The following is a 24,874-nucleotide window of genomic DNA, read 5'->3' as shown; positions in this document are numbered from 1 at the left end:
ACTACTACTACTACTACTGGGAATGATACGGTAGACTGGCAGTAAGAACATATTCTGGTTGTGAGGTACTATATTAAGCACATTATATATATTATTTCATATTATTTATTACTTTTTATCATTCACTATTATAGAAGGACTAAATTATTTGCTCAAGGTTATATACCCTCTGAATGACAAATCTAGTGTCCAAAAGGTATTAAGAGGAGACAATGTTAACTGAATCTGGGAAATTTTCCAGAGCTCCAAAGTCATGGCTTACTATGATGCTATAGAAGCTTTAACTAATCTATCTGGAAGATTAGATGAGTTGAGCTTAAGTTCAATATCCATAGATTTTGGAAGGCCAATAGACGATGTACTAACACAATGTTAGAGTCTTTGTGTTTTCATTTGTTCAGATCTCTAGATTTGGGCATCACATTTTTGAATATTAAACTGTATGAGATGCTGGGAATATCAAGTGAAACAAGAAGTTACTCACCCTTTTTCACTGCAATTTTTTACAGTACATTCCAGTGTCAGTCATTGTTAACTACAACTGACCCTCCTGTTTCTACATTGGGGATGATTAGGGTGACATGAACTAAGATGACAAGTTGGGGAAAGAAACCAGTTAAGAAAAAGGGAAAGCAAGAGTTACATTTTTAGCAGACTAAAATGATAAATCTTATAGATAATTAGGCGGAGATGCAAAATAGCTAACAGTGAGTCTGGAGGTCAGAGTGAAATTTACTTGGAAATTGTCACATATAAAGAAAATGAAGTAGGGGTTTGAATGAGATAATGTTAGAAGAAAATCTGCTAGAGAACAGTAATTAAGATTGAGTATGGATTCAGTTTAATATTTAGCTGTCAAGAAGTAGAAGAAAAATAGATTTTTCCTCTATTTTTTTTCTCAGATTTTTAGGAAGAATGACTCAGGTTATGTTGAAAAGCAAAGTGTGACAAAAATTGAGGAAAGTTTATTCAATGTAACTATATAAAAATCAAGAGTTATTCAGTGGAGTAGTTGACTTGGAGATCATATTTGAATGGTTGATGCCTTAAAAGAGAAGATATATTCTTTCTAAGTACACCCATGACATTAAAAAAATAATCAAGTATAAGAACACAAGTAAGTTCTAATAAATCTCCAAAACATGTATCATACAAATAATTTTTCTGATAATTTTGTATTCGGATTATAAATCAGCAATTCCAAGAGATCCTTCATATTTGTTATAATTTGGAACTAAAAGCAATTTCAAAAGAAATCCAAGTTTATGGAAGAAATCAAGAATATATGAAAGTAAGAAAAATAAGACAGCATGTGACTGAAAGATGAAATGTCAAACTTAAATACAGAGAACTTTGGACCAGATTTGTATACAGATGGATATGATACTGTAGCAAAGTAAAGATAAGGAATAACTGAAAAAGTAAGCATATGAAGAAAGTGGAAGAAGAGTGGAATTTATAATAACACCTAAATATTAAAATGTCTAATATACTCCCTTCAATAGTTACCTGAGGCAAGACATAAGATATCTGGAGATGCCTGTTTATTTAGAGATGGAGTACTAAGAAGGTATGAGATTTCCTTCCCTGGAAGGAAGTTTGCAGTTTTTCATTAGAGAATGAATCATGCATATAAGAGAAAAATTTGTGGACAGGGAACTTAGAGTAAGTATAAAGACATTTAAGGGCAAGGTATATAGGTAATGTTAGTACATAGACAAATGAACACAATGGGAAAATACTACTTCAAGGCTGAACAATAGTAAGTGTTGGGACTTTGAAGTTGTAAATTTAAAGTTAATTTAGAGAAAATGAAACAGTTTGTTTCGTTTTCTCCAGCATTTTTTATTGTGTTGTGGTGCTGACCAAAGAAACTAGATTTGCTAGATAAGCATTGCAGAGAAAAGAGGTAAAATTGAACTAAAGTTCTTTGCAATGTAATTATCATGACAACTAAGGAGCCTAAGCTGGGGTTAAATGATAAATGAAGGCAGAAGGGGTGATAAGGTGGTGAGTAAAATCTTAGCTACCTAAAGCTCTCAGTGAAGTGTGATTATAGTTGTACTGAAAAGATAGTTATTTTCAGAAAAACAGTGCTGGGAACTGAGATTTTGGAGATGATGCCTTTATGGTGAATAGCTTTAGATTCCTGATCTCTGACTTAATTCTGAAAATCCATTCTTTCCTTAGTGATCTTTGACCTGAAGCTGATTTAGACCACACATTTTGGGGCAACTGCAGACCAACAACCTGGATCCACAGCCTCTTAAATATGGGTAGGAGGTGCTGAGGAAAGTATATGGGATAGGAAATGAAGAGAAGACTTTATTCTTTTCCTATAGCATCATGTTCCATGAGCACTGGGTTTTGATATTTCCTTTATGGAAGAATTTTGACTATGTGGCCATTTTTACATACAAAATGTGTTATACAGGGCCTCTCCAGTGGCGCAGCGGTTGAGCGCTGGGTTGCAAAGCTGCCCGCAGCCTCTGCAGTGCTGGTTCGATCCCCGGCTGCTCCCCGGCCACCGGAGGAGGGTCCCACATGGCGCGCAGACTTCTCCTGCCACCCGCTGCTCCCCTCAGCAGTGTACTTTGTCAGTCTGCCTGTTCTGCTCCCCGCTCTGGCGAATTCTCTCACCCTTCCGCGCTTTTGACTGTACCCAGTGCTTGTATGTATAAATAAATTAATTAATTAAAAAACAAAAACAAAATGTGTTATATAGTTGTCCAAATCCGCAGGTTTTCCCTTATTAGTCAAGCCTTTCATCACCAAAGAGCTGTGAGTGTTCCTCATCTGATCCTATTACCTTCACATCTCTCAGACCCTTCCCCTCCTTCCCCCTGGGATCCATTTTTGTCACCAGCCATCTGATCTCTAATTCCACTCTGTCCTCCAACCATTTGCTTCAGCTTCTTAGCGTAAATTGGGACCTGCATACTACCCCACCACTACAATTTCCTTCTTGTTCTCTAAAATAGGAATTATTGTCCTTATACTTCTTATGACTCAAGGCCAGCAGATGAGGTAGGTGTCTCCCTTGCTGAAAATTCCCTTTCTCATATATTTAAAACTTCCAAATGCTGTAAACATAATACTGACTGTTACAGGGCAGCCCCGGTACAAAACGGGTTGCCTGACTGTGGGTCTCACCCGTGTGCTTAAAGGGACTTATTAATATTCTACTGCAGGCACACACACAAGGTTAATAAAAGGTTTATTTACAAGGGAAGGGGAAATGAGGAAATGTACAACTCAGGGAGAAAAATGGGAGATTAAGTCTTAAATGGAATTAGCTCAGGACATCCTTTCCCCCTAACATGACCACTTCATTTTCCTTCATCCCCATTCATGACTATTACAAGTTTTGTGGAATTATATAGATAGAGACAAGTTAGAATGTGACTAGTCTTCTTAAAAGTTACATGTTATGTTACACATTTTGGATTTTGGATTTTTTTTTTTTTTTTTACAAGGAAAGCAGAGCGGGGAGCAGAGCAGGCAGAAGGACCGAAGTACACTGCTGAGGGGAGCAGCGGGCGGCAGGAGAGGTCTGCGCGTCATGTGGGACCCTCCTCTGGGGCCAGGAGCAGCCAGGGATCGAACCGGTGCTGCAGAGGCTGAGGGCAGCTTTGCAACCCAGAGCTCAACTGCTGTGCCACATGGAAGGCCCCACATTTTGGATTTAAAAATATCAATATTTTATATAACTAGTACAACAAAGATATATACCTCTACATTTAAAATATCAATGCAACAATATTTGAATTAAACAACAGGTTTGCAAAGTTTAGAATCAATGAAAATAGGACTATGTGAGATCCCCAACCCCCTTTGTTCTATGATTGTAACAGGGTGGTCCCCAGGAAAGGGGGAGGTTCCCTGCTCCACCCAAGGGAGGGTGGAGCTGAGTAGGAAGAGGAGAAGCTGCAGAAGAGACTGAGGAAGGAAGGAAGCAGGATGGAGCCAGGAGACCCGGAGGAGCCACGTGGAGCCTAGAGACATGTGAAGAAACTGCGCTTGTCTTTTGGTCGTGGACTGGGTGACACAGATGTGGGTGACAGACCCATGGGGAGGTGACAATGGCGGTTTCTGTCTTGATTTTGATTTTGCTCTTTTCCCTCTTGTTTCTGATCCTTTTCTGTGGGTCCCCACTGGAAGATGCTTTAGACTTGTGGCAGGCTTTGGGGCCTTGCTCTGGGCCAATCCCATTTGGATGGACTTTTACCCACGAGGGGACGGGTAACTTTGGGTGCTTCATTTAGAAACTAGACTCTGCCTTACCTGTATTGTTTCCTAGTTTTATTAAAGTTCCTTCCCATTAAAGTCTCCTATGTTTTGTGTTGATGCGGCGGATGGCAGAACCCATTTAGAATAGGCAGGTTTGCGGGGTTTGGGCTGCCCCTCTCCCTGTCCTATAACATGGGGATATTTTCTTGGTGCCCAGAGTTCCTGCTTGTCAGCTAGGTGTAGGGTCATGCGGGGACCTCTCACCAGTATCTGCTGAAAACAGCAGGCAGATATTAGAATACAGATAATATGCTTAGACCAGCAGGAACAATGGAGCCCCTCAGGCAATAGCCCCTGGTCACTCCACTCTAGCTCACATCTCCATTAACTGCTTCCCACACACATAAACACTCCCTATGTACTTGCCCCACCTAGGAATATCCTGCTCCCTTTCTTGCTAAGCAATTTTTATACTTCATATTAAATTGCCTGTGTCTATTAATATTTTTCCATAAATTACTGTCAACTTTTTTTATTTTTTGGTTTTGTTTTGCAAAGTGGACTTGTTAGGGAGAAATGCTCTACAACAGACTTCGTAAAAGCTTTTCACAGTTCCTTAAAATGTTTCATTAACAGATTACTTTAAAAAGAGATTTTAAATAACTGCTTCCAGTAGAAAAATCAGTCAGAAATGAAGACATCAGAGCTCTAAAACAATAATTTAGAAATAAGTCAATTTGCATAACTTTTAAAATACCGGCACAATACAAATACTGCATATCATAACTGTGTCTGTGAATTTGGGTTGCTAGATAGCTACATAACACTGAATTTTTCATTCGTGATTTCTGTTTACAAATCTAAAATTGTAGAACTTTCCTAAGAATGTGTTTACCTAAACAGCTAATGCATTTTTAACTAGGAATATAACATGCATGTGTATCCTTACAGGAATCAATTAATTAGCAAGGCTAATGCTAAATAATTCAAATCTCTGCTTGCTCTAAATGCACTGCCCAATGCATTTATTATCACAATTCTGTCTGAGGGATTGTTTGAAATGCCAAATCCTCAGGAGATCCCTGAAAGTCTTTGTGCTCTTTCAGTCACTGTTACCTCCCAACCTGCTGACATTCTTAGCAGGTATGTGAAGTAAAAGAGTTTTCAAAGCAATTGACATGTCATCAAATATTTTACTCAGGAATATCAGTCGTAACAAAACATGATTTCCTTAATATTTATAAAATATATACAACAAAGAAAAGATAAATTAATGGGAAAAGTCAATTAATGGGGCTTTGGAATGACATTTTTTCCTTTGAAATATGTATCATTAGGGTATTTCTCTCCCCGATTTCTGATTCAATAGAGCAATTTGGCTATTTCCTATTTTATTAACTTTACTATTAGGATGTTGAATTGTGTGTCTTTTTTAGCTATGCCATTGTTTACATATGTTTGACTTCAACATACTGGTTTACTATTTTTAAATTACATTTAGTTTTTCTAGGGTACATGAACCTGCAAGACATTTAATAGATTTTTAGCATAAATATTCTACATCATTTGGGTAAACAGTGCTTCAAAGACACTATTCTGCTAGAAATAAAATTTTACTATTATCTAGAACTAATTCATTATATATTGGCTCAACAGAGTCAATGAAGGAGAAATCCCTACTAGGACAAATTTGTTAAAATGTAATTGTAGTGGAGCCCGTCATTAACATCTCAGGGCTAACAGTGAGACCACATAATTTCAGTTGGGGGTAGCAACATTCCTTTTGTAAAAATCTTTCTAAGTGGACATTTTCCTTCTTTTTAAAAGAATAATTACACTGTGACAGTAATAGTATTTTGACTCTGCTGTCATTTTGAAGTTAGATGTAGGTAATCTATCAGGTTTCTTTTTTAGCTAATTGGAAAAGAAGAGGAATACGGAATTAAGGTTCACATCTACTGGGAATTGAGAGACAAATTAAAATGTTAGATGTAATTAAATCATAGAGTTTGAAGGGATTTGAGAGGTCATCTATCTGGTCAAATTGCTTTCATCTGATAAGGAACAAACTTGAATTATCCATCCATGATTACTATCTGAACCCTTTTAAACACAACCCATTTAGCTTAGCAACTCAAAGCAAAGTTAAACAAAGTTAAACTGGAGAAGACATCCTGATACCTGAATACAGCAAACTGCAGATAAATACTTGCACAATGTTATCAGTTTTACTATCCTACATTACTATTTATAATCCATATTCCAGTAACTTTTTTTTTTTTTTAATTTATTTATGCAAGCACTGGGTACAGTCAGAAGCGCGGGAGGGTGAGAGAATTCACCAGAGCCAGAGCGGGGAGCAGAGCAGGCAGAAGGACCGAAGTACACTGCTGAGGGGAGCAGCGGGCGGCAGGATTGGTCTGCGCGCCATGTGGGACCCTCCTCCAGTGGCCGGGGAGCAGCCGGGGATCGAACTGGCGCCGCAGAGGCTGCGGGCAGCTTCGCAACCCAGCGCTCAACCGTTGCGCCACAGGGGAGGCCCTCCAGTAACTTTCTTGATACTAAAGTTTAAAAACAAAAAAATATTATAAATGGTTTAAGTGGAATTAAGCACAATAGGAGAATTCCTCCTCCTCATTTCCACCACTGTCAAGTGTTTGTGGGTGTTTTTAACCTTCTGCAATGTTATTATATGGAGATATCTTTTCCATTGTCATAGTGAATTCCCAAACCTGTTATCTTTCTCCTCCTTACCTTGTTAGTTTACCTTTTCCCCCTGGAACTGTCTCATTAGAATGAACTTGTATATATGAAGCATTAAAAGAATTCACAGAGAGAACTGAACTCACCTTAGGAGTAAAGGTGGCATCATTGATCGAATGCATGTGGCCATAGAGAGAATGCTCACATTTACCCTAGGAAGGCAAAGCAGAAATAACATCAAATAAAGTCTATTCAATATGTGAAAATAAATGGAAAGGTAGTAATTTTGTTTGAAATCACTTTTTAGGTCCAACAACAAATGAACATATTCTTATGGTAGAAAATGTGAGTTTTGCTGTCAGCCACCACTTTGAATCATATAAGGCTATCGGGAGAGTGTGCCACCAGCACCGGTGTCTGCTCTGACATTCTGGTTCCCTTCCTTTTATACCACTGAACAGGTGGTGAACTCTCATTAAATGATACAAGTTTTGCAATTAGCATAATGAAGCCCAATGGTAAAGTCTTTATAGAAAGCTCTTGTTTTCAGGACATTTCCACCATTGCGGGGGGGGGAGCTTTTATTTTTTTTGATCTAAGATAGATGGGGAGCAGAGCAGGTGGATTACATTGGTACAGGGAGCACAGGAGAGATGGGAGAGGTCTGCTGTGCCATCAGCTGGTCAGCTCCCTGGCTGGGGATCCAACTCAGGCCATATCCATGATAGCGCTAAGACTTAATCCTAAGGCCACCAGGGAGGCCCATACAGTAATAATTTTTCCTTTTTTTTTTTTTTAAGATTTATTTATACAAGCACTGGGTACAGTCAGAAGCATGGGAGGGTGAGAGAATTCACCATAGCCAGAGTGGGGAACAGAACAGGCAGAGTGACAAAACACACTGCTGAGGGGAGCAGCGGGCAGCAGGAGAGGTCTGCGCGCCATGTGGGACCCTTGATGGTGGCCAGGGATCGAACCAGCACTGCAGAGGCTGCGGGCAGCTTCGCAGCCCAATACTCAACTGCTGCACCACCAGGGGAAGCCCTATAGTAATAATTTTTAAACAAAATAAGTTTTTGTGAAAACTATACTTCACCACCTCCCATTCAGCTCATCTTTTCCAACCATAGCTAAAATTAAAGCTTACTATAATAATGTCCAAGCTTCCTTTTAAATGATACCAGGCAAAAGGGGCTCATAACACAAAACTATGGGAACATAAATGTGGGAGCTTTCATTTTGACACCAATGTCAAAATGCATAGTTAAATATCTTAGCAAAATAACCCAAATTATGTATGGACTATCATTTATAGATTCTTGTTATGAGTCAAAATTCAGATTTCATTCAGCCATTTATTCATTCACCAAATATTTTTGAGAAATTGACATATGTCAGGCACATTTCAAGGTACTTAGAGTACATTGATGAATAAAACAAAAAAACCTATTTTCAGTGACCTTATTTTAAGGAGAGAGAAAGAGGGAATAGGTATTTTTATTTTATTTTTTTAAAGTTTTATTTATTCATGCATACAGGCCAGAGGAGCAGGAAGGTGAGAGGATTCACCAGAGACAGAGCGGGGAACAGAACAGGTAGACTGATGAAATACACTGCTGAGGGGAGCAGCGGGTGAGACAGGAGAGGTCTGCTCGTTGTGTGGGTTGCTCCGAGGCTGATGGGGATTGGACCAGCACTGCAGAGGCTGTGGACAGCTTCACAGCGCTGTGCTCAACCACCTGTGCCACCAGGGGAGGCCCGGGAATAGATATTTTAAATGGTATAAAGTGGGCTCAAGTACAATAAGTGATGTGGAAAGAAGAAAAGTCAGGTGGGGTAGGAGACCTCATGAGTTTGGGATTAAAGGGCTAAGAGAAAATTAAATTACGAAGTTGAGTGATGTGGTTTAACTACTCTCAGAAAGATAGAAGGGAGTTTCCGTCAAGCAGACATCTGAAGGAAAAGAATTCCTGGAAAAGGGAAGTGCTAGAGCACATGCCTCAGAGTGGGAGTTTGCCTGGTGTGTCTCTAGAATAGCAAGGAGGCCAGTGTGGCTGGTAACAAGTCAATCAGAAGAGTAGATTTACTAAAAAGGCTTCCAGGACTCCCTGGTGGTACAAGGGGTTAAGCTATCCTCGGCCTCTGCAGCAGGAGTTGGATCCCAGCCTAGCCAGGGAACTACCTAAATGGGGCAACAGACCTCTCCTGACTTGCCCACTGCTCCCCTCAGCAGTATATTTGTTCGTCTACCTGTTCTGTTCCCCATTCTGTCTCTGGTGAATCCTATCACCACCTGCCCCCACTTCCAGCCCCTGTGCCTCTGGCCTGTACCTCAGTTCTTGTATGCATAAATAAATTAATCTTAAAAAAAAAAGGCTTCATTTGCTCTTCTCAACCATCTAGTATTTACTTAGTACTAACCCATTTATGGTTGGAGAGGGATGACAGAAAAGACTAAAATGAGATAGTAAAGACAGAGGCTCATAATCATGTGTGTTTCTTCTTGTAGCACATTTGTGGGATATTTTTGAACTCAGCAAAACTGGGAAATCTTTCTAAGTTCTAGTTAGTCCTCACTATTGCCATTGTGTTTGCCCCGTTAAATTTTAAGTATCCATTTACAGAATGAATGTATGCTATTAACCCTTTTTCATAGAATGCAAAATTTTCCCACATAAATTCAAATTTCATTGAAAGTCGTTGAAACACTTCATCTGTCTCTCAGGATTCCCGTTGCACAGGTTATTCTGGTTTAGTATCTTAAATGTGTTATAACATCAAACCAGTGATGCTGAGAGTTCAAATCACCCAAATTTCCAAAGTAGAAATAAATTCCTTACAAAGTCAAAAAGGGGACACATGTTTTCTTTAGCTTTCCTACATTACCTTAGGAACTTTTTTATTGAAAACTAGTATCATGTATTGTTATATAAAATTATACTTGTATAGTGAGTGTCAATGTTTTCAATATTTAAATTAGCAATTTTTTCTTAAATTTGTTTGCATTCATAAAAGTTTTATATTTGGTCCTCTTCTATACTGAGAAATTGAAACTATTTGAGTAATTGGTAAGAAAAATACACTTTTCTGATTCAATTCCTGAATGCCAAATTTTAATTCAAAGTCAAATCTCTAAGGCACTCTTGAAAGGCCTTGGAAATATAGGGTTATAATGGAAATGCTGACGGGCCACATTTGCACTCCTGGAACAGAACCTGACTCGAAGATAAATGTTTCATGAATTAAGAAAAGTTTAAAAAGTCTTTCTATCCAGCTTTGTTCCCAAGATAAAAGTGAATCTACTCTTTCAGTGGTGAAGGGAATATGTGGATTACTAATATTGTATGGTCTGCAAACAGCCTTAATCAAAAGTAATACTCAAATCAGGGTATTAAAATTTGGAATAAATCTTTGATGAAATTTTGTCAGAATTGTTTTCTTTAAAGGGAATGGAAAACATGAAAAAGAGAGAAGAGTCTTAAAAAAAAAAAAACAATCACATGATCCAATAAGTCACTGCTGCAGTATTCCATTCTCTCAGAGAAGCATTGGGCACTAATGGTTTCTAGCACTGGCCCTGGGGATAGAAGCATCTGCTTCAGTAGCCTCATCTAATTCTCAAAACCAACCTATCTGTCCAATACCATTACCTGTGTACAATGAGATACTGATACTTAACCTGTAGGTTTATTTTAAGAATTAAATGAGATATTGTATGTTTAATGTTGGTAGAGTAAATAATGCAAAATAATATTCATATTAATGAATATCAGGTCCTAATATTTAAGACATACACCATTGAAATGCTGATGACTTCCAGATTAACATCTCTAACTTTAGTTGACTGCCTCCTTAAAGACCCCACTAAAAAGACTTTGAGGCATCAGTACAATTTTTTTTTTGTCCATTCCTCAGATTCATTTCCTCTGTGGCACTGCCTTGCTCCCTGTATAAAGCCCTGCTCTCTACTAACTACACATCACTGTGGGATGTCAGTCCCTCTGGCCTCTGGTTAGATTCAGTCAGAGGAAAGCTCTGGCAGGATATGGAAACACAAAGATAGAGATGAATAAGTGTCCACTTCAGTTCTCTTCCTGTTCAGCTGTGATTTGGTCAGTGACCCTATTCTTCACCTAATCCCACAACTTCTATTGTTTGGATCCTCTTCCATGGCTCCAGCTCATAGTGTGATGAGTAATGCTCTCTTTCTGCCCCTTCAGACCTAGCCTAAGGGTAATAATGGCTTTCCATTGTTGGAAGCCTTTGGGTGCCATGTTTTGTTCCTTATAACTGTTTGAATTTCAACAAACATTCAACTTGAATCTACCCCATCGGTCATCCGTTTTCAGCTGGTAACCTGCAGCATGTCAGACAGAATATACAAAAGCATCCTTTATGATTTAATACTTTCCAACTGCTTATCTTTCCCATTGCCAATTTTACCCTCTAACTAATAAGTATCACCAATTGCTAAATAAAACCTAGGCAATAAAAAAGCTGAGTCAGATACCTACTCATCTCCTCCCTCTCCACCCCCATTCCCATCCAGCATATTAGCTCTTTATTCAATATACAGTCCTTCTGTGCCCTCCTCTGTCTCTCTCACCATCACCGCTGGTGCAGGACATCATCATACATAGTCTGGCAATAGCAGAACATCTTTATTGGTGTCTTTGCTCCTACTCTTACCCCACTCCCCATACATTCCTCTCATGGCCTTTGGAGTGATTAATAAAACATGAATCAGATCACACCAAGGGTCTGCTTGAAGTTAGAAAAACAATTACCATTATATTGGGAATATATCCCAAACTCTACGTAGGTCCAAAGTTCTATATTGGCTTCTCTCTGCTTCTGTCTTATCATCCACTGGCTTCTATGAATATTGTCATGTTTCTGCATGATCAGAGTTTTCTGAGCAGAGTATTTCAACCGAGTGAAAGGATGACTGGACAGCAACTCTAAATATAGAGACTTTTGGAGAGATTTAGTGGTATCTTCCTGTGAAGAATTTGTTTACATTTGTCTAACTGTTTTGGCAGGTGCTAATGCCCAGCATATAGGTCATCATGTTTTGTTTCTTTCATATCACTCATCATTAAGATTATTTAATACATTTGTTTCTGTGTGTTTGTTAGTTTCCTCCCATTGGACTAAAGTCCCCACTATCTTGTACACCATTCCCTCATCCCCAAGGCCCAAGATAGCTCTGATAAGATTTATAAACAGCTGTTGAGAGACACAGTAAACCATTACACAGAGAAATATTAAATTGTGGAAGAATGCTATCTCACCAGATATATGTATTTTTGGACAAATAGCTTGGTCTTATTCCCAGTATTTATTTTCATCTTGGTCAGTCATGACATGAGGGTACACAGTCTTAGCTCCACAATCCTTTGCCACTGACTCAACATTTTAAATGATTTTATGGAGACTGATAATTTCAGGTAAAGGAAATACCTTTACATTTATTGAGTGTGTATTATGTACTTAGACCATAGTACTAAGTTTTTTTTACTGTTATTATCACATTTAGTTTTAACAATTTTATGAGATGGGCATTATTAAAATTCCCATCCTGGAGCTAAGAAAAAGAAGCACTTAATCAATGGTGATATAGGTAAAAAGTTACAGCTAAGATAGTAAATATTTTAATTACAAAGTCACCTAATATTTTGTGGGGAAGAAGCCGACTCAAGACAAAAAGTAGAGGTAACTTTTCAGTAGCATTTACCGAATTATTCCAAGGCTTGTCCTTTCTGGCAGATGTGCACTTCCTGGCCCAGATATAGTCATACAGAACCACAAAATGAGTCCTGCCCCCAAGAGTTGTGCTTGGAATGATAATGCAATACCCATCTCATGCTCACTCCAGCTGCACTTTTCCAGCATTTAATTACTGGTGCAATAGCTTCAGGAATATCTTTTGCCTCTGGCAGAAACCAGCAGCTTCAATGAAGCAGCTAGAAAATTTTTGATCCTAAGAAAGTTTGTTCAATAAATGGTGCTGGGAAAACTGGGTCGCTACATGCAAAAGAATGAAGCTTGACCACTACCTCACACCATACACAAAAATCAACTCAAAATGGATTAAAGAACTAGACATAAGACCTGAAACCATAAAATACATAGAAGGAAATATAGGCGAAACACTACGGGATTTGCACATCAAAGACATCTTTACAGACACATCACCCAAAGCAGTGATAGTGAAGAGAAAGATAAACAGCTGGGACTACATCAAATTAAAGAGCTTCTGCACAGCAAAAGAGACAATAACAAAAACAAAGAGAAACCCCACCAACTGGGAGAACATTTTTGCACCCAACACTAATGATAAAGGACTGATCACAAAAATCTGCAAAGAGCTGATGAGACTCAGCAACAACAAAGAAAATAATCCAGTCAAAAAATGGGCAGAAGAGCTAAAAAGAAACTTCTCTGAAGAGGAAATGCAAATGGCCAACAGACATATGAAAAAATGTTCAACATCACTTGTAATCAGGGAAATGCAAATCAAAACTACCATGAGATACCATCTCACACCAGTGAGAATGGCACATATTAAAAAAACTAGCAACAACAAATGTTGGCGAGGATGTGGAGAAAAAGGAACTCTTGTGCACTGTTGGTGGGAGTGCAAACTGGTCCAACCACTATGGAGAGCTGTGTGGAGATTTCTGGACCTACTAAACATAGAGCTTCCATATGATCCAGCAATTCCACTCCTAGGTATTTACCCAAAGGACACAGAAACATCAATTCCAAAGAGCACCTGCACTCCTATGTTTATAGCAGCACTGTTTACAATAGCTAAGCTTTGGAAACAACCCAAATGCCCAAAAATAGATGACTGGATCAAGAAGATGTGGTACATATATACCATGGAATATTACTCAGCATTCAAAAAAGATAAACACATGCAATTTGCAGCAACATGGATGGCACTGGAAGGGATCATGCTCAGCGAAATAAGCCAAAAAGAAAAAGAAAAATACCGGATGGTCTCACTCATAGCAGGAATCTAGAAAACGTAAATAAGGGACCAGGAAAATGAATATAAGAAAGTGAAAATCAAAATCAACAAAAAAACTATGAACCAGAGACACTTTTTGGGGGGGGGGGGCGGGGGGGGAAGGATTGGGGTCAGAATGGGGCGTTTGCAATTGTATGGGGGAATATAAAAATAAAATTTAATATTTAAAAAAAAAAAAAAAAATTAACAGGTAACTATAAATCAGAGACATTCTGTAGTGGAGGGGGAGGAAGAGGGGTCAAAACAGGGCAGGGAAGCGCACAAGGGATTATGGTAATGGTTCATGGGTAAAAAAAAAAAAAAAAAAAAAAAGATAAGCCTTGAAAAAAAAAAAAAAAAAAAAAAAAAAACATACAATCCAAGAAAGGGACAACTGCCAGCTGTACATGTTCTACATTATAAAGTAGTTCATAGATTGAGGAATCCTTCCCTTTATCTAGTATATTATGTTGGACTAAACAAAAGAAAGACAGGGAACAGCTGCAGCACTTGCAAAAGGGCACATGTAAGTCATGGCATGGATCTTTCTGCTTGGTCTTTCAGATGACCCATTCAGAACTGTGACAGCTCTGGCTCCTGAAAGCAAATTGACACCTGCTCTATCCTCTACTCCTAAGTTTCTTCGTGTTCAAACTATTCTTGCTGTTATACATCTTTAAAACTTGTCTTCAAAGACCTCATTTAGATCATGCTTCTTCCTGTAACCATTTACGACCAATCTAGCTCATGTTCGTTCTTCTGTTCTCTTGAGGCAGTGGGAGTTCTCTGCTTTTTAAAATAGTACTTATTATAGCATTAGTTCAATATTTATGACATGATATACTATTAGGCATTTTTAATAAAAAGCAAAGCAAGTTCAAATCAATTATCCTTTTTATTAAGCAAGTATCCATAGAGGTCATCACCATTAGTACATTCCTTTTGAGTCTTACAACCCAATTCTGTGTTATCCATGAAATGAGAGCTGAGGGAACCTATGCTGCTTCCCTCATAGCCTCTGAATTCCAATCTCTTTTAAACATCAAGATTTAAAAACTGGTATATTTCAAGTAAACTTATGCAGCATCCAACTTAATAAAAATTCTTTCCTAACAGCTCAAATATTTAGATCATAATTATTATTCAATGAGCATTAATTATATTAGGATTAACCTGTGCCTATTTTGTATAACTACAACTTTTGGCACTCTAAATGAAAGTAAGTGTAGCATTTAAAGAAAAAGGAGTAGTGGGATTGAATGTGATCCTTTATTGACAAATTCATTGCTAATATGTTTCTGTAATCCTTTATTATATTTGCTGCCTGGTGGTTGTCTCACCAACCTGTCCAATGGTCCAATTAAATGCTTCTCTGGGTTGTCTTATTTCTGTCTTCCATGCTTGTCCCAAAGTTTTTCCTCTGCTACTCAAGGTGCCATTGTTGCCAGGATGCCAGCATCATTTCTACAAATGCTATCTGTATCATTAGAGTTTTTTGTTCTAAAGTACAAGTCCTGAGGGCCTCCCCTGGTGGCGCAGGCTGTTGATCGCTGCGCTGTGAAGCCTGTCCGCAGCCTCTGCAGTGCTGGTTTGATCCCGCCTGGCTGTGAGGGTCCCACATGGCGGAGCAGATCTCTCCTGTCTTGCCCGCTGCTCCCCTCAACAGTGTACTTTATCAGTCTGCCTGTTCTATTCCCTGTTCTGTCTCTAATGACTCCTCTCACCCTCCCGCTCATCTGGCCTGTATCCCAGTTCTTGTATAAAATAAATAAATATATAAATCTTAAAAAAATAAAAATAAATAAAATACAAGTCCTGAATCTTAAGTTCTGTCTATTAATGGTGCAAGACGAAAAAAAAATGGGGATTCATATTATGTACAGAGTAGATCCAAGCTTCAACAATCAGTATTTAAGTGACTGGTAAAATATTCCAAAAATGAAAGCTAATAAACTCAAAATACAATTAAGTGAACAAAGTGTTTGTTTTGAGATATGTTATAAGCCACTTAAAACCATTTTTGGATTAAAGTTTGAGCATAAATAAAAAAAAAAAAAAAAAAAAAAAAAAAAAAATTTTTGATCCTGTGAGTAGGATGAACAAAGACCTCCCGTTCAACATACAGGGATATAAACCAAGAGCAAAAAATGCTGCTATGACCAGATAGTTGTGTGTTTTCCTAACAAAACCCAGCCGATCCCAACTAGCACTAAGTAGAAGGTTTACCTTGTCTCCTCAAATATTAAAAAGTTCCTCTACCATCAATAATGTAATATGAAAAGTTAAATATTAAAATGGCACTTATCAGAAGCCTAATACTCAAGACAAAAGTTGAAAAACTCTTAAAATTATGCCTACTATAAAATAATAAAATAGCTAATGCATCACTAAAATTGTTAGAGTTAATATTTACAAACTTCCTTTCTCATTACAATGCACTTATTTAATTGATGAATTCAATATTCTTTTGAAAGAGTTTAACAGACTTAAAAATATAAAATAAGGCTTTCCAACTCAGAACTGGCTTGTTTCAAAACAAGGCTGCATTTTAAAAAGTCTTTTTGATGTGATAAAATGCCTTCTTTTTTTTTTTTTTTTTTTTTGCCTTTTATCTCATTGACATATAACTTACATAGAGTAAAATGCAAAAGTCTTTGGGACGTCAAGGACTTTTCTCTCTGTGTGACCACTATTCAGATTAAGATATAGAACATTTCCATCATTTCAGAGATTTTCCTCCTGCCCTTCTCAGTAAAGATATTCCCACCATGTGAAAAATATGTTAGAAAATCCAGTATTAACAGAAAGCCATCCAATGAAAATCTAGTCTCCCATCTCGGGCCATCCTCAGAAACAATCACTGAAAATGGTACCTGTTGTATGTTACATGGAGTAATCTGTGCACATACATTCATTATTTTTATTCTCTCATCAATGCATAAATGAAAATCATACTGTATGTGTATTTTATTATGAGAGGCAGTATGTTGTTATGAATAATATGATACTAGAGTGAAATTGCAGGGTTTATATTTGGAAACATCTCCAATTTGTATAAATCCTATGCTACTCTACATGTAGCAACTCATACTTTCTACCATATAAAATTGATAATATTTTAATCTTTAAAAAATTTTATTGGTTTATAACACTTTAAGTTCCCAATTACAATTTAAGAAATGTATGTAAAATGACAAGCATAGTGCCCAAACAAGTGAAAAATATTACTATTTGTAGATTAATTGGTAATCTTTTCTAGTCCTTGTTCTACATATCAATTTTTGGTGTTCAATGAGAATAAAAAAGTCAGGACTCTCTCAGGAAAACCCTATTGTTCTATAGCCATGGTAACAGACACCAGAGCTAGTTTTAAACTTGTCCAATCAATTAGTAACAGCTTCATAGCTCTGCTTACAAGTAAACAACCAGAACTGGTTTTAAACCTACCTAATTAATCAATGACAACTAACCTCAGTGAATACTCCTTGAGAAGCCCAAATAGCATTAGTCTCACAATTTGAAAGTCAGCCAATTGGCCTAAGATTCACTACAGATAACATGTTCCTAAGGCTGATATTAACTTTCTTCCACCCCTGTAAGAGACAAAAAAAATAAACCTCAATAATAAGCACATTTTTTTTAAGACTGACCTAATCCATTCATGTCTCTTACAAAAACTTGATAAAAGATTAATAACTGGGTTTGTGCAATGAGTATAACTCTGACTACATAGCTCTTCTTTGCTTAACTTAACATGATAAATTCAATTCTTTGTTTTCAGACATTGAGTGGTGGTCACATTCTCTGACACCACAGAGAGGATTAATGGGGTGCTATTTGGGGCTCCCCAATGTCTTCACATGCTCTTCTTCTGTGTGTATCTCTGTTCTAATCTCTTCCTATAAAGACTTTAGTCAGATTGGACTAGAGTCCATCCCAATCACCTCATTTATTCTTAATCATCTCTTTTAAGACCATGCATCCAAATATAGACATATTCTAAGGTGCTGTGGGTTAGGACATCATGATATTGAGAGGGTAAAGTTCAGTCCATAACAAAGGTCCTGAGAATATATTTATTCTACTATTCTCAAAATATCTCAGGAATGAAAAAGCCATTTTGTATATATAATCTACATATTTTACATTAATGCAGTTTGAGCCAAAATGAAACAAGAAAGTTTCCTTTCTATGTCACATTAGAGCATAGATCTAAGTGAACAAATATGCATGCATGTAATGTAGCAGTTAAAAGCAAGTGGTTTGGTGCAAGTGGTTTGGTGCTTGGATTTGAATTTGGGAGTTGCTGCTTATATTGTCCTTGGAACACTCTGGAGCTCAGAGTTCTCATTTCTGAAATGGAAATAATAAGAGCATCTACATGATGGTATCATTGTGAGACTTTGCAAATTCATGTGAAATGCCTAGAGGACTGCCTGGGACCTAGCAAGTGCTCAATAAATGTGAATTATTACAAAGCCACATACAGAGTATAAACTCTGTGATAATAGGAATGGTGAGTATTATCTTCATTACTTCAAAATTATACCACAGAAATGAGCTGGCTCATTGAGGTATTTAATAAATATTTTTGAATTAGCACACACAACACACTCACACACATTCACCCAAACCTAGTAGAACCTTTCCTAGGAAAGCTATTAAAGACAGTGGCTACCTTTGCCCTTCACCAGCTTTCTATTCTTTACTACATGACCTCTGCATTTCCAGGGTAATTCAAGCCAAAGGGTTAACTTCCTAAAGTTTGGATTTTATAAGCGAATCCTGCTAGAGAGAATGCTAAGATATGGAACCCTAATAAGTGAATTTCACACCTTTTGACAGTATCACAGGAGCAAGTTTTGTGTACTGTTTTCCCCAGTCCACAGCCCCCCATGCACTTTGTCATCCTTGCAACCCCTGCCAGCCCCTCCCAACTGGCAATGTAGAGGCACTGTCTCCTCACAACACGGTTCTAGTGTATATTTCCAGAAAGTAACTGCTTATAGTAAAGAAAAAAGTACTTAAAAGTCATTCAGAGAAGTTCTTGAAATAAGACTTATTGGAGCTAAATAGAATTAAATTGTGCAATTGTACCCTATGTATTTTTACTTCAAATTTCATGATCAATGAAAGTACTGCTAAAGAAGACAAAGCTAACTGTGCCCGAGGGTGAGCATAATTAAAGTTTATACCTTGAAAATTTATGCCTTGGAAAAAAGTGAGAAAAATATTCTACTAACTATTCACTATGTGTAGCTTGTCGCTATTATAGCTTTTACCTTAGTTATCAAATTTAAAAATTAATGTCAATGAATAGTATGAATCTTCTTTTTAATTTGAACTTGGTCAAATATTTAATGTAATTGAATAATTTATATAACATTCACATATTCTGCAAGTCTTTTGAAAAAATAACTGTGACACTAAAGAATTTTAACCCTTTACAAAGGTTACAATTTGTTAAAGAAAATATGCATTATTATTACTGAAATAATCCCAAAGGCATATAAATTGGAAACAAAAATCATTAACAAGATTCCTAGTTTTTGTTATTTCATATAAATAACTAACCATGTCTGTGAAAGATTGATTGCAGCTTTTAAAATGTTTGCTGGATCCATGTGCAATTAAGATGAGTTAAATATGCAAATCAAGCCTAATTAGCTTCATTTATTAATGTTAGTTTGCCATGCTACTACAAAACTGCTGTGGATTTCTTTTAATACATAGTATTTTTGATTTCTTCGTGCCAGGTGAATTGCTGAAGAAACAAACTTTTGTTTTCCCCCAGGAGGAAAAGTTTGTGCATAGGAATCTTGATGCTATTTTAAAAAGAGAGTTTTAGAAAAGGCTCCACTAGCATAAAAACTGACTACATTGTTTTTTTTTTAAAGATTTATTTTATTCATTTGAGTATACAAGAACTAGGGTGTAGACCAGAGGTGTGGAGGAGGGGAGAGGATTCACCAGAGACAGAGTGGGGAGCAGAACAGGTGGATCTACTGAGGTATATATACTGCTTAGGGGAACAGCTGGTGAGAGAGGAGAGGTCTGCTGCACAATATGTGGATTAGCTCTCTGGCCAGGGATCGAACTCATCTGCAGTAGCTGGTGATAGCTTGATAGCGCTGAGACTTAACCCCTGCTTCACCAGGGAGGCCCTGACTAAATTGTTATTATCTGTATATATTTCCAACCACCTTCCTTTAGACTAATTCCATTTCAGGAAAGCAACAAACCCCCTGGGATATTTTTGTTTTTTACTAATGAAAATGAGCCTTTTGTTACCACATGTCCACCACAGCAATTAAGTAGAACACAGACTGGATAGAATGGGCAATGTTAAATTAACCAAAGTTGTCTGTAGGAGTTCCTTTCCCTGGACAAATCATCCCAACTCTCCTGCTTAGCAAAAAAACACCTCTCTATATAAAGCCACCAATATCATCTAATTCCAGTGGAAAGCACTGTCAGGCTTATGCTAGAAACATAGTTACTGGGAACAAAGCAAAGGTAATGGATAAGAAAGCAGTCCAGTGACTAGAGTTCAGAGAAGCCCAGTGACTGATAAGCAAAAAGGAGAAAGACGCTCATCTCAGCACAAACAGATTTTAAATTTCCACACTTTGTGTTATCTATTTAATTAAGTCTTTTCTCCATCGTACCCTGTAATTCAAGTTTTCAAAATTCAGAAAATTGTTTTACATTATAATTGATTTTTTGTTTGCTTAGATATGCTTACTGTTATTTTCAACAAAGAATATTTTGCCATGGAAAAGAATGCCTTTTTTTCCAAGGTGTTTGAGCAACCTTTATTCAGGTTTTAAAACTATTATATAGAGGTTAAATGCACGTGCACACTCAGACACACACACATACCCCCTCTCTCCCTCCCTCCCCCATCCCCCCCATAATTACATAGTTTAGGAGTCAGGAGTTAGAAACTGTACCATTTATTCCATAAAAGAACTTGAGAGGAAAAATGTTTTAAGTATAAATTTGCTAACCAGATAGCTGATCTGGTTAAAAGAGAACCCTTAAAGTATCTTAAAGGCAGGAACTATAGGAAGCAGCTTTATTTAATCCGTAGGGCTGAGAGATCAAGGGGAAGATATTTTAGTTATTAAACCATAACACTCAGACCCTCTGAGAGAGGGTGTTGCTTTCCTGAGTCTCTAAAGAGGGTTCACTGAGGCTAGTTCTAGGAGTCTGGGGGAAAAACTGAAAATTGGATTTAGCTGTTGTCGTAGGAAGGGCCACCTGCTGCTACCATGAAGCAGCAAACCATTGGAAGCACTGGAAGTCCACAAGAAGGAGCAAGTTCCTACTTCTTCCTCCGGCCTTGTAATCTCCCAGGCAGAGTTCAACACAGAGGCAAGTGGGAAATGTAGTTTCCAAGATCTCAGTCTCAGGAACAAAAAGTGGGTTTAGAAGGATGAGTTTGGAGCTGATATACAATAAGTTAATAATTGGCATATATATAAATTGTGGGTAGTACAATTACCAAATCTTAAAAAGATATATCTTTTCCATTGCAAAAGATACCACAAAAATGGCAAATGATAAAAAAGTTTGTGAATAATTTTGACTTTTTCTTGAGAATAAATTCTAAGAATAGAAGTTACTAGGTCAGGAATTATGGATTACTAAAGCTTTTAATAACAATGAAAACATGCCTTTTTAATCAAATTTATTTGAATCCCACAATACGTTTCCTTGAGGGCCAGTTTTCTTATACCTTTGCCCCAAATTAATCTGTTGTTACAACCAGATTTATTCATACATTTTCATGTTATCTAATACATAATACATGCTTAAAGTTTTAAAAGTTGAAACAATACTTTTAAATCCATTTAAGTACCTAGAATCTTGCTTATAATACCGATGACTAATACAGTACTGAAATATAGTAGTCCCCTACCCTGCCGGATCTGGGCAATTCTACTCCCTACAGACAACTAAACTAAAACTCCTTTAGTTGTTTCATTGTACACAATCTTAGGATTCACCTGCATACACCTACATGAAATCTTAAACTGCTATTAACTGATGCATCTATATTAGATATAATATTTTGATTTCCTATTTGCTATGCATAATTATTATACTCTTAAAATAGCATCCCATTTCCTCTCATCCCATATTTCTAATATAACATTTATAGTTAAATCAATACTCTGTTTGCATTATTAGGATTATGTTCCTAACATTCACTGCTGAGTTAAGTAGTATATCAAAATTAGGCTTATTTTCTAATACTTTGTTTCCCCAATTAATAATTGACTCATTGTTTTATTTGCCAATTTTATTTGTACCTATTGCTACTGTTTCCCATCACTCTCCAATAAACTACCCATTTAAAATCCACATACTAAGAGAGATTAACTGATTACTCTGGCAATAAAACAGGGTTAGAGAAGTAGCCTATCTGGACAGACATAAATACTGTCCCACTCGGCCACAAAGGAATTTGCAGTGGAAATGTTTAACAAGGTAGGAATGGAAGGGATCAAAGGCACATATTTCTTAGCTATTATTATTATTCTATAACGTACTTGATTCTGTCATTTTAATACAGCACTGAATTTTAGTTTACAAATATTTTATTATTTTAACGTCTATAGTCTAAGGTCAAATTGGTCTGCTTTCCTGTTCTTTGTCATATTCTAATATCATTGTTATGCCAGATTTATAAAATGACTAGGGCATCTTTCTATTTTTTCATGTCCTAGAATAGCTGGAACATCATTGCCACTATCTTCTGTTCCTTGAAGGGTGAGAGGATTCATTCGTAAAGCCATATGGTTCCAGCACCTGTTTAGAGGTTAGATCTCTTGAGCTCTTTCCAGTTCTTCCAGGGGTACAATTCTAGTCAGGTTATCTACTTTTGATGTTTGTAATTTTGTTCACATTTTGTTCATTTATGATTATCTGCAACACATATTCTTTCAATGAATGATAAGTGAGCGCCACTTTACTAGGCACTGCTTTACTTGCTGTGGTTACCTTGTCAATTTTATTCTCTTTTGAAGTATTTCAAACTATCGGGACTCTGTATTTTAATGCTCTTCCTTATATGCTATTTTCTCTCCTTTAATTCACGTTTGTGTGTGTGTGTGTGTGTGTGTGTGTGCGTGTGTGTGTGCGCGCGTGCTTCCTGACACCTACTGGATGACAGAACTGCCATTTGCTCCTGCACATATAAAAGACAATTCAGTCTGTTATGCAGCCAAGCAGTTACTTTTTTTCCCCTTTCAAACTGTCTTTATTTTCTGGCCTTTCATATTTTAGAGGTAAATTATTTGGTCTTTAGTATGGCTAATGTATTTTTATCCTTGTAGATTTGTAGATGTTTTTCTTTATTCTTTCAATTCAAGTGGCTTTCTAGGCTATGTCTAAGACAAAGGAGAATGAACTTAGTGCTGTGAGAGGTAAGGAGTGAGTGCCCAAATCTCTGGAATAGATTTGGAGGGGGGGTTTCATCTTTATCTGCAGAGGTCTACAGAGTTCTGTCAAACTGCATGCACAGGTGTTTAGTAAGGTTAGAAATAAATCTGGTTACATGTGTTCTGACATTTTCTTGTGAAATGACATTTATCTGTGTGTGGTGACTCTGTTTCCGGGCTTCCATAACTGTCATCTTCTTTGTCATTTTTCCAACTCCCTTGTTCCTTTACATACAAGGAATACTTCTTTTCTTCCACTCCCTGAAAACGCTTTGCAGCGTTGCCGTCCACATACTACATCAAATTTCTGAGTATAGTTAATGTTCTTTCAATATATTTTTAAATTGTACTCAGTTTCCTTTTTATACATCAATAAGTATAATAACAGTATAACTGTTCATTCTTTTCTGTTCATATCTTAACTCTAAGTAAATATAATTTCTTCTTTGATCAATGATGCCATTTTGATTTTTTTAAACTTTTTTTATCCTTTTACAATATGTGCAGAAAATCACTTTCCAAGAAATATTCTACTTATGGGTCTTCTGGATGTCACTCCTATTCACTGTTTCCATATGTGTTTATTTTTATTCAGTCTTAAAAATGAGCAAGATTTATCTCATTGTTTTTCTCTAGAACATCCAGTGTCTAAGTGACACACTATACCTGTGCTGAAAATGACTGATTTCCATTTTCAAAGTTGTACCTGGAAGTTTGACTTTCCAGATTAAATCTTGCTCTTGAACAGGAATGGTGTTTCCATCTCCCGAGGTCCTCTTTCTGTCCTTCCTTGTTACTTTGGACACTTCCCTATAGTTCCCAGCATCTACTGTTCCTTGATTTCCACCCATCTCTACTCATTCCTTTGCTGATTTACACTTTTCATCATGGTCAAATGCCATGTTATTATCAAAATTCCTAATAACTTGTATAGTTATTTGGGATATAGTAAGAGTTTAATAAATATTTAGTAAATGACTGAGTTAATATATAAAAAATTATCTCATAATCCATTTGTAATAATTGCTAATAGTTGAGACCAAAAGGTTGCGTAGGTGGGAGAAAGGAGGAATGGAATAGTATACATCACTTTTCCATAGGATAATGTCTGCCTTACTTCGGTCCTTGGTCATTATATGGATGTCTATACATTTTTTTTTAAGATTTATTTATTTATTTTATGTATTTATACAAGCACTGGGTACAGTCAGAAGCGCGGGAGGGTGAGAGAATTCACCAGAGCCAGAGCAGGGAGCAGAACAGGCAGAAGGACCGAAGTACACTGCTGAGGGGAGCAGCGGGTGGCAGGAGAGGTCTGCGCGCCATGTGGGACCCTCCTCTGGTGGCCGGGGAGCAGCCGGGGATCGAACCGGTGCTGCAGAGGCTGCGGGCAGCTTCGCAACCCAGCGCTAAACCGCTGCGCCACCAGGGAGGCCCTATACATTTTTCCTACATTATTTTGTTTCCTTAAATA

The 24,874-nt window shown here is 37.2% G+C and overlaps 1 protein-coding gene across 1 annotated transcript in view; it reads right to left on the bottom strand.

Annotated features, from left to right (window-relative positions):
• Nucleotides 1-24,874, bottom strand: part of SPAG16 (sperm associated antigen 16) — a 696,030-nt gene that overhangs the window by 216,011 nt on the left and 455,145 nt on the right. The window contains exon 14 of the mRNA XM_054700063.1: nt 7,080-7,145. Coding sequence (XP_054556038.1) covers nt 7,080-7,145 — 66 coding nt within the window. The remainder of the gene's footprint in view (nt 1-7,079; nt 7,146-24,874) is intronic.

This window comes from Talpa occidentalis, unplaced genomic scaffold (assembly GCF_014898055.3).
Source record: "Talpa occidentalis isolate TD23 unplaced genomic scaffold, MPIMG_talOcc4v2.1 talOcc4.3, whole genome shotgun sequence".
Classification (NCBI taxonomy): Eukaryota; Metazoa; Chordata; class Mammalia; order Eulipotyphla; family Talpidae; genus Talpa; species Talpa occidentalis.
The sequence above is the reverse complement of the archived record's forward strand: the minus strand, read 5'-3'. Positions and strand labels throughout refer to the sequence as shown.